The sequence below is a fragment of the Stenella coeruleoalba genome (genome assembly GCF_951394435.1).
Source record: "Stenella coeruleoalba genome assembly, chromosome: 14".
Lineage (NCBI taxonomy): Eukaryota > Metazoa > Chordata > Mammalia > Artiodactyla > Delphinidae > Stenella > Stenella coeruleoalba.
The window spans coordinates 72,707,713-72,725,491 of NC_137160.1; the positions used below are offsets into that span (position 1 = coordinate 72,707,713).

At 46.9% G+C, this 17,779-nt stretch overlaps 1 protein-coding gene across 6 annotated transcripts in view; it reads right to left on the reverse strand.

Annotated features, from left to right (window-relative positions):
* Window positions 1-6,082: 6,082 nt before the first annotated feature.
* GIT2 (GIT ArfGAP 2) overlaps window positions 6,083-17,779 on the reverse strand; it is a 47,175-nt gene continuing 35,478 nt past the window's right edge. For all 6 annotated transcript variants that reach the window (XM_079941903.1, XM_079941907.1, XM_079941904.1 and 3 more), the window contains 4 exons: window positions 14,359-14,441; window positions 13,555-13,743; window positions 10,052-10,115; window positions 6,083-9,515 (listed from right to left, as the gene is read on the reverse strand). In XM_079941903.1, coding sequence (XP_079798029.1) covers window positions 9,303-9,515; window positions 10,052-10,115; window positions 13,555-13,743; window positions 14,359-14,441 — 549 coding nt within the window. In that variant the 3' untranslated portion in view covers window positions 6,083-9,302. The remainder of the gene's footprint in view (window positions 9,516-10,051; window positions 10,116-13,554; window positions 13,744-14,358; window positions 14,442-17,779) is intronic.

The window sequence follows — 17,779 nt, forward strand, 5'->3', positions numbered from 1 at the left end:
AAGATCTCTCCTAAACTCCCATCATTAAACGAAACAACAGCAACAGCCATCTGGCCCTCCTGTGGCGTTCTCAGATAAGTGAATGGCATCACCATCCACCTGCCCGCTGCAGGAGCCATACCCCAGGGCACTGAGTCCTGCTACTTTGACCTGAAATCGCTGAGTCCATCCACTTTGCTCCCTCTCACCACCATCTATCTTTCATCCCTACCACTGACTTCTGCCTGAAGTCACCCATCCACCTCACTTTTCTCTCCATCCTGCAGATCTTTTACAAACACACACCTGAAATGAAAATCTTCCACTGTCTTCAACGGTGTCCCTCTGCATTTAGGACCAAGACCCAAATCCTCCCCTGGCCTACCAGGCCCCACAGTGGCTAGCCCTCCAGGAGCCCTCCCTAAATGCACCAAGCTGCCCCCTAGCCCAGGAACATAAGTAACAATCAGACTGGAACAAAGATGTTCCTCACAGCATTAGTTAGAATAGCAAAAACTGATAACCTATATGTCCAACACGAGGAGGCTGTTTGAGTTTGGGGTATTATACAGTGAATTAAAATGAAATGGAATGCTTAAAATTTTCTGAAAATTCTGGAGAAATGTTCATGCTGTGTTAAAAAGCTGATCAAAAGCAATAGCTACGTAACTTCATTTTTAAGGAAACATACTATTACTTTGTGGGTATTTCTCAAAGTTGGGATAATGGGTATTTCTCATTTTGGGTGCTTTTCTATATTTTCCACAGAGAACATTTATAACCTTTGAAATGAGGGGAAAATGTTATTAAAAAAACAAAGAAAAAGGCAAATACTAGATAATTAACAAAACTACAAGATAAACCCAAACTAAATAACCCAGCCTCTATTCCTTAAGGAGGTATTTCCTACCCTCTGGCAGGAAAAATTAAGGACCCATTTCCAAATATGGGTGTGGAAGGTTTCTGGTCAGGACACAGTCCTGCGGTGGGTTCTGGGGCCCCTCCCCATGACCTCGGTCTCTGAACAACTTGGATGGGTATTACGCTGAGTGAAAAAGCCAATCTCAAAAGGTCACATGCTATATGGTTCCACATATATAACATTATTGAAAGGAGAAAATGAGGGAGAACAGATTCATGGTTGCCAGGAGACAGGTATGACTCAAGGGGCAGCAGGAGGGAGGTGTCTGGTGATGCAGCAGGTTGTATCTTCATGTGGTGACAGGAACCTACTTGCGTGGTAAAATGGCAAGAACTACACACACACAAATGTGTCTAAAATCTATGATATCTGAATGAGGTCTGTGATTGCACCAAAAGCAGTGTCCTGATTTTGATACTGTACTATAGTTATGTAAGATGTCACCATTGGGGGAAGCTGAGTGAAGGGCACAGGGTACAGTTTTTGCAATTATTTTGTGGGTCTACGATTATATCAAAATAAAACATAATAGTAATCTAGTGTAGGGAAGGTTTCTTAAGACCCAAGGCACACTAACCATAAGGAAAGGATTGATAAATCTGACTACATTAAAAAAGCTTATCTTCAAAAGACACCTGAGAGGGAGGCATGCCCACAGAATGGGCAAGGATGTTTGCAACACAGATAGCAACAAAATGTTCAGAACATTAAAAAAAAAGAAAACCCTCCTATGAATAATTTAAAAAGAAAAAAAACAGCACCTAATGAAAAATAGGTAAACACTCAAACAGGCACTTCACCAAACAGGAAATCTAAATGGCTATGATAAACATGGAAAAGCACGCAGCTGAATTATAGATCAGGAAATGCGAATTAAAACCACTAGATACAAGCCCACTGGATTGGCAACATTAAAACTGCTTATTACACCACTGTTGATGAAGATGTAGAACAAGGGGAAATCTCATCTTCTGCTGGTACAACCCTTTGGAAGACAGCATGGAAACATGTTACAGTTTGGAGATGCACATCTCTATGACCCAGGAGTCCCACGCCTAGGTATACATATACCCTACGGAAACATACAATACATGTACCAGAAGATATATTTTTCAAAGCAGTATTTTTCATAAGAGCCAGAAACTAAACTCAAACGTCCATCCATAAAATACTAGATAGATAAATCATGGTGTATACGATCAGTGAAGACTGCACAACATGGGGAGTGTACTAAATAGAGCTACACACGCACGTTGGCCTAGATGAATCTCAATGTGAAGGAAGAAAAGCATACATCAGTGGCTCCGGTTACAAGTTTGAAAACAGGCAAAAGAAAGCTCTTACTTAAAAAGGGGTGCACACAGGTGTTCAACCAAAAGCAAGGAAGCACTAAAGTCTAGGGAAGGAAGGACCCATGGTGCCTTCTAATGCAAAGGCAATGCTCTGTTTCTTGACCTGGTGGCGGAGACACAGGGGGCCACATTATAATTCTGCATGGATGCGTTAGACATATTTCTGTACATAAGAGTCCAGGTTGGGGGAGGTAGGGTGAACAGAATGGAGGGAGAAGGGCAGAGGCTGTGGCCCAGGCTGGCCCGGGTTCCTGTCCTGATGCCCCACCACTTAGAGGCCAGGTGACCCCTCTTTGGGCCAGTTCTTCTTCATCCATGAAAAGTGGAGAATGGGGATGTGAGGATGGGTAAGATAGATACCGAAACCACCAAGCTCAAATGGACCTATTTTTCCTGCCAAGAGGATCCCCGCCTCCTCCCCTGCCCAGTAAACAACCTGCCAGTGGTGGAAGCACCCTCATCTCTGCTGCTGGACTCTGGCAGGATTTCCACCTTGCTTGAATAGGAAGAAGCAGGCCGGATAGGCTGCGCTCCTCCACTGAGCCAGCTTCCTCCCTCCCTCCCTGAGTGCAGGGAGTCCCATCCAGTCCCCTGGAGGGAGCCCCCCTGGCTTCCAGCAGCAGGCACAGGGCTGCTCCTTCCAGAAGGACCGACCTGGGTGCCTCTACCATGCCCTGTGGGATCTGTGAGGCCCTGAACTGTTGAAACAGCTGAATTGGGCAACATCCTCCACTCACAGATCAGAGTCTGACTTTGAGTAGTGGTTACCAAATGTCTCAATTTGAAACAGACAGAAAAGACAAGAAATACTGTGGTAAACGCGGAATTGGAAGACAAAACAAAAACTTGGTGTTCAACATTCCTTTAAATTCCCCCGGCACCCAGGGTGGGCAGAAGACCACACAGAGACCAGCATCCTGGCCTTCCTCTCTGATGCTCCCAGGCAAGAGGATTGCCGCTGAGTCTGCCCCACACCTCCCTCCCACCTTACCTCTATCCAGGTCGTGGCCATTCCTCACCCTCTTCTGCTTCCAGAAGGTCTGCTATCTGCCACATTCCTGCAGCCCTCATCCTGGAGGGTCCACTGTGCCAGGAAGAGCCCCATGGTTGAGCACAGGCCCTGTGCTCTGACTTGCTCCGCCACCACTAACTGGGCCTCAGTTTCCTCATCTGCAAAATGGGGGGTTGTTTCAGTTGCTACCATAGAAAATTGCACTTAGCCCAGTGACCGCACACAACGAGTGCCAGTATGAACTCAGCCCTTCTGGTCTGAAAGGAACGGGGTGGGGTAGGGTGGGGAAGTATTGAAAGAGGGAGAGGTCCTGAGAGGGGAGGGCTGGGAGAGGGAAGCAGATAGCAAGATGTGGGGCGAGGGGGGCTAAGAGCCACTCTTAGGCCATTGTGTGGGTGGGGATGTATGTGCAAATTTTAAGACCAGACTTCCTGTCCGTAATGTGTCCTGGGCTCCTGAGGAAAGTAGGACCTGGGAGAAAGATGGCGCTTACAGGACTAAGGCAAGAGAAGAGGCCAAGGCTCAGTGAGAGGTAATTACCTGGGGATCTGAAAGGGAAAGGAGGTGGAGAGAAGGCTGAGGGCAGGGGCAGGACACAGAGGGTGGTGCTACAAGGGCTGGAGAGGAAGGGAGGGGAGTGAGGGGCCTGAGAGGGAAGAGAGGGGAAGGTGTTGGGAATGGGTGAGGGGTGAAAAGGGATTTGGGGGAGAAGATGCACTGGGGTGAGAAATGGGCTGGGAAGTTTGGGGAGCGTGGTCAGGGAAGCTGTGCTTGTGAACAAGGACCTGGGTGTGGGGGAGGGAGGATGGTATGTTTGGGGGGGGCAGGATGAAGCAGGGCTTCACTGTGCCTTTCCTTGTCCCAAGAGGCCCCTCCCCGGGGACCTGCTCTGTGGTGAGCTGCCACATGCCCCCGTAAAGCTATGAAGGAATCCGTCCCACCCGGTGTGGCTCTGGTTTCTGGTTTGGTGGCCACCTCTGCCCGGCGTCCGTGGGCCATGGGGGCCGGCTCCTGGACAGCCTCGCAGAGTGTCAACCTCAGATGGCCTCTGAGCTGTCCCTGTGGTGAGGCCGCCTCTGTGAAGCCCCACGGTTGGGAAAGCAATGCCCATGGTGCTTGGGAGCCAGTGGACAGTCCTGCCAGTCGGTCGCTCAACAAATGCTGGAGGGGTCCTGGTGCCTGGGGCTCAAGGGTGAGACACGTCTTATGGGCACAAGAAGACTGTGCCCTGGTTACTTACTAATGCCTTTTATTCACATAATCTCACATCACCTCTTACACAGACGTTCAGGGATGCAGCCTCCCCAGGCTTCACCTCCGCACAGAGGCCATGTTCTCTGAGCTCCTTAGTCACAGACCCCTCTAGGGTCATGAAAACCCACCTTGGCTGATTACGAGGAAGACACACCGGACTGACAATAACTCACATGCTCTCCCTCATCTCTGGATGCAGGACGTAACCTCAAGTGTAACTTCCTCATCTGTAAAATGGGAACAACTCCTCCTGCTTCATAGGGCTGCAGATAGGATTCAACAAGTTAATATACATAAGGAACCCAGCACAGTGCCTGGCACAGAGTAAATAGTTGATAAATGTGAGCTTTAATTATAATTATTACAAAAACATGGCTAAAAGTGATACCGACCAGGGTTCTTGGCCTTCCCCAATCAAGAGAAATTGACTAGAGGCCAGACATGAAATTCAGGCAAGACTTTATTGGGGCCCCTGCTGCAGCCGGGGGGAGTGAGAACAAACAAGAGTTTCCCTGGCTTGCTCGCTAGCTGGCAGGTGGGGCAAGCCTGTTCCTTATATGGGGTGAGGGTAGGGATGTGTCCAGAGGTCTAGCTGGAGGGGTGGCTTAGGTATTTTACCTCCCCTTTAGGTGGTGTTGAGTGCAGGGAGCATGCTCAGTACCCTACTTTTGCTCCCAACACGCTGTTTTTGCTCCTGGCTCTTCAGAAATGGCAGTTTTTGTTTTTTTTTTTTTTTTTTGTCTTTTTGTATCTTTTGGGTCCAGAATTTGCCCCAACTGCCCATGCACACAGTGATTTTTAGTCGAATATAGTTTCTCTGTATTTTGTAGCTTGAGGCGAGGTGGGTCCAGGTGCAAGCTTTGCAACACTGCAGTAAAGGGTCCCAGGTCCCAGGCATGTCTCGAAAGCAGAAGGCAAGGAGCTGTGTGGTGTTGGTGACGGGGCCTAAAAATGGCCTACAGCGGTGCTTCTCAGAGTGTGGTCCCTGGACCACCAGCAGCAGCATCCCTGGGACCCTGTTAGAAACGCAGATTCTTGGGTCCCTGCCCCAGAGCTGCTGAATCAGAGATGAACAGGAGACTTTCACAAGCCCTCCAGGGGCTCTGATGCTGGCTCACTGGAGAACCCCTGCCCTAGGAGCTGCCTCTGGGAGTGAGCTGATGGGTCTGAACTGCGAGGTCCTCGGACGAGCTGGATCACACAGAGAGGGTGCTCCATCTTCCCCGGACTTCTCGCTTAGAAAGGCACCCGTGCTGCCCCACCCCTTCTTCCGTTTGGGAGAAGTGCCCCAAGTCAGCCGTCGGGAGGACAGTTGTTGGGGACTGTGGGTATCCTTGTTGAACCCAGTGTGAATCTATCCCACAGCTCTCCCATGTGAACCCGCACAACAGCCCGGCTCTGAAAGTAAAAGACTGGGGGCCTCGAGAGACCGAACTGACTTCGCCACCCGATCGCCTGCCCAGGAGAAGTGAGGGCACCTGTGCTTGGCTGGCTTTCGCTGAATTTACAAAATTTAACGTGAGGAGTAAATGCATCATGATAAGATACATGGAACTGATTCCCTGATGCAGGACTTCTTGTAAGAAAGCTATCTGCTGAGCACAGAGGAGGAAAAGGTCATCCTTTCTGAAAACGGACAGAGCCCCCCCAGGGTGGAGGCACATTTGATACCATCTCTTATCAAAGATGAGGTTCTGTGGGAAGAACTTTCTAGGAACGTTGACCTAGTATCTGGAAACATCAACTTATTGATGGGAAGCATAGAATTACCACAAGGACACTTACAGAGCCTGTTTATTGCATAACTAGCAGGCACAAATTCCAAAACGATTTTACAACGCTTAAAGGGATGAACAATAATTACAGGAATAGAATGTACAACAAACAGGAAAAATAAGTACAGAATAATGGGTGACATGGATAAAACACATTGGAATAAAAGGCATTTCATTTTTCCTATGCAGCATTTTCTTTTGTAAAATCAAGGTGACCTTCAACCGGGACAAGGAAAGAAGGAAAACTCTCTGCTTTGGGAGCTCAGGGTGGCTGCGGAGGACACTCATGCCGGTCTCACTCTGGTTCCGCAGCTTAAACCGCTGGAGGAATTGGAGGACAGCTCCTGAGTTGTGCGTTTATAGTTCCAATTGATGAGATGCTGTATTTGGTCTTTGGGCCCGATTCATTGTTCTTTGGCAATAAGAACTATTTGCATGCCGAGGCAGAAGATGACTTCAGTTGAAGGAGCTCAGGGGTGGAGCCGTCTCCCCCAGCAAGTGGCAAATGCCGGTTTCCTACCTCCGACCTCTCAGCTCCGAGGGGCTTTTGAGGGGGCGGGGATTTGAGAATCAAGGGTAAGAGAATGACATTACAGAACGCAGACACTAGTGCAAGGCTGTGGAACCCATGTGCAAAAGACGGTGAACGACTGTTCAGACAAGGTGCGAGTTGTCCGCAGGCCCCGGGGACCTCTAACCCCGGCCTCTCAGGGCCGAGGAAACGGGCAGGGCACTTTGATGAGAAGGACGAGCTGTGGCCCTCCTGTCACCCCACCTGGGAACTTCCTTCCCGGGTTTTGGCACTGTGGGTTAACAGAGCAACCTCCTGTGGTGTTCTCACAACGGGAAATGCTTTGGTGGTCCCCACGTTCCTTGACTTTCTCCAGGGGCACGAAACAGCGTCCTCCACTGCAGGTCCTGAGTGTTGGAGTGAAGACACCACTTCACCCACCGCAGGCGACTCATTATGCAGAAGCCCGTCCTCCCCGGGAGGCCAAGGGCACTGACTCTGAACTGCTGCTGGGCCTTTCCCGAGGAGCCCATGTAGGCCTGGCAGGAGGGCACGTGTTTGCAAGGAAGAGGAGGGACAGCCCGGTACATGCAGCATGCAGAAAAGGTTCTCAGACAGTGCTTGAACTTAAGGTAGAAGACATTCCTCGAGAAGGCGTCCCCTCAGCATCCAATAAGAGCACGGCACTTAGGTTTGTGCAGACAAGTCTTGGAGATGTGGACCCTTTCCCCACACTACTCAGTGCAGCAAAAGCCGGCGAAAGCACCCATTCACAGTGACTTAGTAAACCAAACACCATTGCGGTTCTCCTCTCCCGACAGCATTCGGTCACACTACAAAGGTGTTTGTGAATCAAACAGTTCTGTGAAAATACAGGCTTATTGAGAATGTTTTTAGGCAACTTTGATTATTTTGACTTTTTCACGTGTGTGAACGAGCGCTATGGGACAGAAAAGATGGGTGAAACAAGGACTAACAGCAACTGATCACAGGGTACAGTGGCCACGCTACAGGTAAGGTTCAGAGGCTAAACCGGGGGAGACCAGGGAAGCCAGGCCCTCACACTACACAGCAGAGCTGTGAGCTGGCAGCCTAGAGGCCTAAGCTCACCCACACGTGTGCCGTGAACACTTTTAGATGAGTTGCGAACATTTACAAATGGAGAGACGGCACAAAAAATATCTGGTGTCTCCTGACAAATCAAAGCTCCAGCAACCCCAGGCCCACTTTTCCACGTGGCAGCCTGAGTGGAGCCAGGGAGATGCTGTGACCACTGATGTGCCACGGGCTCCCCCACTGTCCCCTGCCCTGGGCACCTGGCTCGCTTCACTCACCAATGTCAGTACCACCTGGCCCCTCTGGTCTAGGTCAGGGTCTGAGCCACACCCACACAAAACTGCGGGAACGAGCGGGAAGGAATATGCTTTAGCTTTTAGAACAACAAAGCTCTTTTTACTAACTTGCTCCCCAACCAGGGATCGAACCCACACCCCCTGCATTGGAAGTCCCTTGAAAGGTGATGTCTAATTGTGAAGTACCAGTGAGATAATGGAAGAGAAGCGAACTCAGGTGATTGTACACATCTTACCTCATAAGAAGTCCTTAAAGGTGGCGAGATATGCGAAGCAGATCGTGTGGGAAGGCTTTAGGCGGCTAGAGGAGTAAGGGGAGCAGATCACTGCTCCTGTCACCGTTTATGGCAGTGCTATCTGAATGGGGAGGGACAAAATTAGTTACGGCTCGTGGGACTGAGGCTCCACAGAGTGTGCGTGATAACACGGCCAAGGGACACACGACAGGGAGCATGAGTGCTTATCGGATGCCATGGGGACTTGAGGATGATAGTAAAATAGAAATAGAAGATAGGATCAAAAAATTAGATGAGAGAACACCTCATATGATAGAACAGTTAAAAGAAATTGAACACTTCATTGTTTCCTTCCAAGAGAGATTGTTACACTATTTTTAGAAAGTGGCAAAGTCCTTTCTCTAACATGCCTGCTTGGAGATACCCCAAACTTAAGAGATTCTGCAGTGGAGGCTGGAAAATCTGCTTATTGCACAATACTTGAGAGGGAACAGACAATGCTGACTTTTTTTTTTTAACCCAACTCTCTCCAGAGAATGTTTCAGTAAAACTCTCTCTTATAGTTTTAGCCATAGGCAAGGAGTCTGAAGGGATGGAAAAGTTCTAAAATACTCTAAACAATGAAGATCTGCTTTTGGATATCTATGATCATTAACTCGACGGTCACGGACAGCACAACAGCACGTCAGAAGGTAAACTGGCAAACAGGCACAAGTAAGGCAAGTGGGTTAAATTAATAGTTGAAAATTTGTTAGAAAACATGCAAAAATAATACTGAATTTTCTTTTAAAAAGTTTCAAATTTTCATTAAACGTTTGTTTCTGTAAAAATTGGAAGAGTTCCATGTCTAAATTGGAAACCGGACTTAGAAAAGCCTCAAAAACAGAAGGGCCGGGCCAGCCCTGCCATTCAGTTGTTGTTCTCTTTGGTGGTGATGGTGACCAGCTGTTTGGCGGCCTTGGCGATGTCGTACGCACACTGGATGACCTGCTGCGTGACCAGCTGGATGTCCGTGGGCGGGCCCGGGTCGCCTGGGAGGGTCTTCTTGCACTCCGACTGGAGTCGGTAGGCACTGGATGTCAGTAAACGGAGGGAAGTCCTCACCATGTCGGACCTGGGTTTCTAAACAGAAAAACATAGGCATTCGCCATGAACTGCAGGGTGGATGTATCCGAGAGCACGGACAAGCATTCCTCAGAAAACAACTCAAACTATTCCACAGTGAACAGCAGTTCTGTCCAGCACTTTTTCACTGAGGGTGCTCGGAACATTGCAAGCTTGGCAACCCACAGTGTGGCGGATGCTGAAGGGCTCTGTCTCAAAGGTCAAAGTGCGTGCAGTGTATTTAATAGTATGCATTTAGTAGTGCTATACTGAAGTGGTTTTTGAAAAATATTAATCCACTTGGGTGAAATATTCCAGATAAAATTTCATTCTATTAATGCTTTACCTTTCAGCATTTGGCTTGTACATTCTTGTCTTATTAAACCCAAATCAATACTCATGTAGCACAAAAAGTATTTCAAAGCTCTATATGGCTATTTGCATATTCAAAACTTCCTGTGCTACAAAAAGATTAATATAATGTAAAGGTCATAAAGAAATTTCTTACGGTTCATTAAAAGGGATCTGAACCAAGTTAGTAGGGAGTGACTTACTTTGGGGAATAATGCTGCCATTTCTGTAACAGCTACATGTATCCTCTCTGAGCAGGGAATATAACTGCAAGAATATTGAAAAGGTTATTCAAAGACAGTGAAAATAATTCAGAGACAGAGAATACTCGGCTAAGAATAGGTCCCATTTACATTCCTGTAACAAAGGGGTCGAGGCCACGGCCAACCTGCTGTGGATCCCACATCAACAGGAGGTGCTCTGTGATAAAGCAGGGGCCCCATCCTTTCTTGAAAGTTCATTCAATCAGACAAAAACAGTCTCCAGGTATGAATGTAGGCAATGTCCACTACCAGCCAGGTGGAACCACAGAACAGTTAGTCTGTAAAGGTATCTACACCTCCTCAAGGTGTTCATTTAAATTAATACTGCCTACATTTTAATTAAATCATTGCATCTCAAGAAACTGGTTTGAATTATACCAAAATGCCTTCCAACTGGGAATTCCCGACTTTTACCTTTATGAGCAGTTAGAACCATACACCATGTAATAACAAAAACACCAATGCATAGGAGTTACTTAACTTGCAAATGTGAAGGGGCAACAACCCATCAGGTGACAAAGACCCTCAAAAAAAGGCAATGTCCACAGCAACCACTGTATCAGCCACAAATGTTTCTTGAGCATTAACTGAGATCCACACCTAAGAGTTTTTTATGTTTTGCTGGTTATGGTTTTCATTTTGACCCAGAAATATAATTCACCCTTTCCTCCTGCTACATAGAGGAGACATTTTTCCTAAGGACATCTCTCAAAAACTCACATTATGACATATTTTAGGAAGTCCTCAATAAGCCACGAAAGAAAGCACATGCAGATTAATGACAAAGTCCTCCTCCTTCTCTACCACAGGGAGTCCATGTTCACAACTTGTTATCTTTCCTTGAAAAGGCTTTTGTGCATAATATGCAGTAATCCCTGGACTGTGTAATTGTGTGTAAGAGAGAGAGACAGAAACAGAGACAGGCAGGGAGTGAGGCTGGAGGCTGAGGGGATGGGACCAGGCTGAGGGAAGGTCAGGGGCTGTGGGGAGCTTGCTCAGCCCAGGGGACCAGGACTAAGCCTGACCGTGTCTGCATGGGCTAATGGTTCACTTAGGACGAGCATAAGCAATGGATATCGAGAGGAGAAAACAAGAGAAAAAGGCATGGGTTTAATTCATATAATGCAAGATTATAAATGAAAGTGTCGGGACTTCCCTCGTGGCGCAGTGGTTAAGAATCCATCTGCCAATGTGGGGGACACGGGTTTGAGCCCTGGTCCGGGAAGATCCCACATGCTGTGGACCAACTAAGCCTGTGTGCCACAACTACTGAGCCTGTGCTCTAGAGCCTGTGCGCCACAACTACTGAAGCCCGTGCACTCTAGGGCCTGCGTGCCGCAACTACTGAGCCCACGTGCTACAACTACTGAAGCCCGTGCACTCTAGGGCCCGTGCTCCGCAACAGGAGAAGCCACTGCAATGAGAGGCCCGCGCACCTCAACAAAGAGTAGCCCCCGCTCACCGCAACTAGAGAAAGCCCGCGCGCAGCAACGAAGACCCAATGCAGCCAAAAAAAAGAGAAAGTGTCTCAGATACACAAGGAACCAGAGATTTTAAGAGAACACTGAACAATTTATAAAATATAAATTCTCTAGACCAATTCTAGTTTAAACCAAAAAAGTGAGTTGATGATTAAAAATCTCTGCATCATTCTCTCATGGTTCTTACAGAAAACAGATCATGACATATATTGAATGGATTTGTACATCTTAAAAAAAAAAAAAAAAAAGAAACTTCCCAAACTGTACCAAGCACCACATATTGTGATATTTGAAGCCAGAAACAGCTCCAGGGCAGATATTTATATTTTTGATAACCATCAAAGAGAGAAACTTAATGTAAGCATAGTTTTTGGCTGCTGTTTGAAATATGAGCAAGGCACTTCTGAGCTGGGGGAAATGAGAAGTGAAGCATGCTGTTCAATGGTGGGAGAGCCCCAGGGAAAGAGTTCACCCTGTTTTCACGGTGCCTTGATACGTTTGAGGTGTGAAACGTTTTGCTTTATGTAATGTGGTAACGAAGTTGCCTGTTGCCAAGGCTGGGTGAGGAGCAGAGGAACTCCACACCTGTAGCGTGTGAGGCAGGAAGGGCATGTGATAAAGAGGATGTCCGGGGGAGGGGAGCGATAAACAGCTATATAATTTTCGTGGAAGGAGGCTGAGAAATTATGCAGGTTCCTCTTTTTCTCTGAGGAGCCTCCAGCAGTCCATCCATGAAGACTAGCTCTGCTCTTTCAATAAACACTGACCATTCCTCTCCTACTGAGTGGGAAATAATGACACTGGGAGAAGTCTGAACTGTACAGCAAAACGAAGAGGGTAGAAAATGGGGAGGTGAGCATGGCAGTGCGAGGGACACGGAGAATGCAAAAGACACTGGTGCATCTTTTCATGGAAGAGAACAGGAAAAAGAAGAAGCAGTACTGTGTTCCTTGAACAACTTTTGTTCGTGCAAAGGCATGGAGAGAAGTTCTTCACTGAAGCCCTAAGCTTTGCTGACTTAATGAAAACAATGAGATTGTTCTTGGGTTTTGATCAAATTTTGCCGCTTTCATAAACTCAGTGGGATGATGTTAAACGTGTCATGATTGTGTCTGGAGCAGGCCGGCCGCGTGAGACTAGGATACCACCTGCAACAGCTAACAACTTACCAGAGGACAGAGGGGTGAGTTAGAACGAGAGCTGGACCCTTCTCTGCAGTAAGAAATAACTCTGCAAGATATGGTTCTGCCCAGAGTGAGCAGACTCTTCATTCAGGAGCAGAGAATGATTTGCGTGACAATTAGATCAACTTTTCTAAAAACCACTTGCTTCTTAGACGTGCACATGCATGAGGGAAAAAGGTAAGAAATCAGGTTCATTTCAGGATACCTTCTATGGCAGTAGATTTCTCCCCAGCTAAGGAGACCACAGACAGCAGTGTGGCCGGGAGAATGTGTTGCTAGTTTTGAGGTAGCTTCTTTCACCTCAAGAACTGGGAATGTCACTACCCCAAATATGCTGCAGTTCTATCTCTAGAGGCAGCTATATTCAGAGCACTTCATAAGAAGATGAAAGATTAAAAAAAAGACAAATTTGTTTTTAAGCCTGTTACATAAACCTGAAATTTTCAACAACTTTTTTTTTTTTTTTGCCGTACGCGGGCCTCTCACTGTTTTGGCCTCTCCCGTTGCAGAGCACAGGCTCCGGACGTGCAGGCTCAGCGGCCATGGCTCACGGGCCCAGCTGCTCCGCGGCATGCGGGATCTTCCCGGACTGGGGCACGAACCCGCGTCCCCTGCATCAGTAGGCGGACTCTCAACCACTGTGCCACCAGGGAAGCCCTTCAACAACTTTTGAAGTGAGCATATTAAAAAAAAAAATCCCCATCTGTAAGGGAGCAGCAGCATCTCTTCCAGAGCATGTGCACACGTCCTGCCAGGCCGGATATTCAAGCCTCCTTACCTGTCGTGTTTATTTTCTTGGGCTGCTCTTAAGAGCTCCTGTATGTTTTTAGTGATCTGTTCAGTCTTCCGGATGACGTCTTCGGTGCTGGGGAAGACGGGGCTCGGGGCCTTGTGGGGCTCTGCCACATCTGGGCCTGAGCCATCACCTTGCCACACTGTACTTCTTTGCCTTCCCTTCCTGCTTGACCTGTGAGCATTGAAGAAGTGGTTAAATGTGACAGGTAGTTATCAGCTGCCTCTCTGCTTCTAGGAGCCACAGCATGTGCATGTGCCAAAGGCACGAGTGGGCTGCTTTTGTGGTTTCCTTTATCCTGTCTGACAGGAGACTCAGGGTAAGGCTGGTTCATCAGCAGGCAGCCACAGCTCATAGAGAGGCTGTTTCACTCTACCATGGGGGTGGACATGATGACCCTAGTAGGAAGGCTAAAGATGGGGAAAGGGAGGGAACAACCGGAGCAGGGAGGGTGTGTGGTTATGAAGCCACCCTAATCGAGCCAATTCCTCGGGATGTAAATGCAGGATGTAACCTAACGTTGACTCGAAAATGAAATGGAGTACTGACTTTAAGCGCATTACAGACTCAGAGATGAGTCTAACCTGCTGGTAAAAGAACAAAAGGCCCCTGTGGCAATAATGGGAGATGGGAAGAGGTGTGAACTATGAACTTATGCCTTAATATCTGAGGACGTTATGGGTCTGAAAACAGAGAAGCGGGTGCAGGTGGTGAAGTGTGCCTCCTGACCACGCTGCTCGGTCTCTGGTTGAAGAGCCCAGCCCCAGGGCATTCTTCCTGCACATGTACCCCAAGTCATCCAGGTCCCTGTCATTGGGAGTGTTGTCATAGTCACTTTCAGGTGTGCTGTTCTGCTTCTCCAGCCTGGATGCCTACAAGAGAAAAGGCGACCCCATTAGTTGAGAGCACCAGACACTTCTTGGGTGCCTTCTCAGGAACTGTTACCTGTCAGGCTACGTGGCCATCATGCCCCAGATCTCATCTGGGATGGGGGCCGATGCTTTATTAAAAATTTAGGAACAGGGAATTCCCTGGTGGTCCAGTGGTTAGGAGATGGTGCTTTCACTGTCCGGGGCCCGGGTTTGATCTCTGGTCAGGGAACTATGATCCTGCAAGCCGCGTGGCGTGGCCAGAAAATTAAAAAAAAATTTTTTTTTAAATTTAGTAACAGATGAATAGTGGATCCAGAAACGGTTTCTTTCCTTCTCTGCCCCATTTTCTTCTTTGCTTCTTAGCTGCTCCATACACAGACCCCCGGTACAAACTAACAGACGCGCAAGGCAACGCTCATGTTTAGCTCTCTGAGGAGTATGGAGTTTAACTATAATATAATGGGGCCCATTTAAGAAGCAAATGGGTCCGCACATATATCCACAGATGTGAGCACTGGGAGTTGCCTGCAGATCAGCTAGTCTAATACCAGATGAGAAAAGGAAGGGCCAAAAGAGCTGGCGGTCACCCCCAAGGCCAAAGAGTCAGCAGAAAACCTGGACTAAGAACCTGGGCTTCCTGTCTCCTGCTACCTCCAATACCCCACACACCTGGGGCCCTGAGGACCACCACTGCTCACAACACAGCTCTCCAAGAACTGTCCTCAGAGACGGCTCGTGTGAGCCACACAAGGAAACCAGAAACCATTCATTCATTGCCACACGTTGTTTGTGAACCAAAATGGAGTAACCTGGTGTGACATTTGGTTTCCAACCCCTTTCATCTGTCTCCCCAAACATCTACCCTTAAAACATAAAGATATGGTGCAACAAAAATGGGACACAGGAAGCCTACAACTGTTTTGAGCAAATGGCAGCACTGCTAAGTACAGGGCCTTCTGGGTGACAACATTTGAAGGGGACCACATTCCTTTGAAGGGGAGTATGTTAGTTCTGGAGCATTTAATACAAAGGATTTCCCCTCAGTATTTATTTTACCCACAGTGCTTGGGAATTTCTTCATTTGAACAGGAATCAGTGGAAGCTGATTTAAAACCTAAATTGATTAGCAATAGCAAAAGAGAAATATGAGCTATTTCTAGCTCTGTAACTTGAATTTAATCCAAGTTAATCAAAACATGTGCCTAAGGAATTTTATGGTTGCTGCAATGAAATGTGGCTAAAGTTAAAGCGCCTGTAAATTCAGAGCCCTGTTTAAACACACGGAGACCCTGTAGCTCCACTCAAATGAATGGCTCCCTTAGAGTGAGTCAGTTAAGTCAGTCTCCATAAAGTTTAATTATTTGTTCCTGATAATGCTGCTTGGCCCTCTGAAGGCCCTATGCGGGCGGGTAGGCAGGGAGGCAGCCAGCCCTGAGATGGGGAAAGGCTCCTTATTCATACCACGTGTTGCTTACTATCCCCATGACCCCTCTCTGTCCTCTCCCAGGGAGAACACTCTTTCTCTGTCTGCTGAGGTCTTTCATGTTTCCCCCAAATGCTCTATTTGGTCCCAGCCACTTAACGTAAGACACTTGCACTGGGCTCCTAAAGTTCAATACGAGTTCGTACTGAAACCACTCAAATACAACTGGCAAATGACTGAAAATGTTGGCCTGCAGCTATAAAGAGAGTCTGTAAAGCTAAGTTCTGTAAAAACTACTATAACATTTAAGATCCCTTTGTTTACATCTCCTACCAGCAAGCAGTTCTGCTTCACTAGCTGCTTTTGGTTTGGCTTTATGGATCAATCAGTGAGTTACTGGCTACTGGCTATCTACATGGAAGAGCAAAGGCAGGCAGGGAACAGTGAAACCAGGCTCTTGCAGAGATGATCTCAAAACACAAAACAAAACAAAAAACAAAAGACAAAACAAAACAAAACAAATCTCTTCTTACCTTTCACAGTGAATGTCTGACTAATACATTTCTTTTCCTTTAGTTTTTATATACACATACACACACAGAGATGAGTGTGTACATGCACATACACAGCATAAAATGGAATGTAAAAAATGTGTATTTAAATAATTATTCTGGGACATTTGTCCAGAGCTGCTCCGGTGGAAAAAGCTAGAAAACGGAATTAAACCCAGAAAAACCCCACCTTTTTATAATGGATCTTTTTGCCTTCCTTGATGTAAATTTGACAATTACAAATCAAATGCATTACCTCCACAATGATCAAAAGTACCAAGTTTCATTGAAACATTTTAGAAGAGTAATGACTCATATATCTAATAAAAGTACTCAGGAAATGTTTCTCAAATACAGAAAACAACGTACAACAATAACCACCCAGGAAATCCGTTACTTACATTAAATCCTTCATCGTTACCAACAAAAGCATATTTCAGGATTTCAAATTAGTCAGCATTAATTTTATGAAAATTATTGTAAACATGCAGAACTAAGGTCTACTAGTTAAAAGTGCTGCTCTCTCAAAGCTGTTAATAGAAAAGTTACCTTATAGCTGGTGCTGGTTCAGTTTATTTAATAGATTGGTAGTTTTCTCTGCGTACAGACATGCCATAAAAGCCTAACCTCACGATGAAGCTGTCAGGAGCAATGAGGATTACCCGTTTAAATGGCCAGTATAAAACACTGTCTCAGTAAGCAGTCCTTGCAATAATTCTCAAAACTACCAAAAAATTTTTAAAAACTTTCACAGTGGACAAAAAGAGGTTTACTTGACTCTTAGCAACAACATTTCAAATAAGATATTCATTTCTATTTAACTGCCCCTTACTTTAACTGAAATACTGTAATATAAACAGTGCAGTTCAATTTCAGAACTGCTCAGAAGATAGTAGCATATGTCAAGAGGTTTTTTTTTTAAAGATTACCTCAAAAGTGCAGAAAAGAACCCCCAAAGGGCCTCCACGTGCCATAAGGCACTGGCAGTGGGCAAGATTCTCCATCGTTCCTGCCGATGTGGAGGGAACGGACAAAGGGCAGTGCAAATCCCCCTGGTCTGTAAAGGTGGTCCCTCACCCACACCCACCCTCCCTCCTCTCACTTTAGCCACACTGCCCTTCCAGTAAAAAACAAAAGAGCCAGGACCTGAACGCAGGTCTGCAAAGCCTGTGCTCTGTCATGACTTTCCCAGCTTGCTGCCATATACTCTTCATGCATGAAACTGTTTTTTAAACTGACAGTGCCTTTGGGAGCAGGGAGGTCACCTAAGTCCCCAGGACCCTTTAACTGACTTTCCAAAAGGCTGGGTGTGGACAAGGTGCTTGATAAATACTTGCTGCCTGGCTACTCTAAAAGGAGCTTAC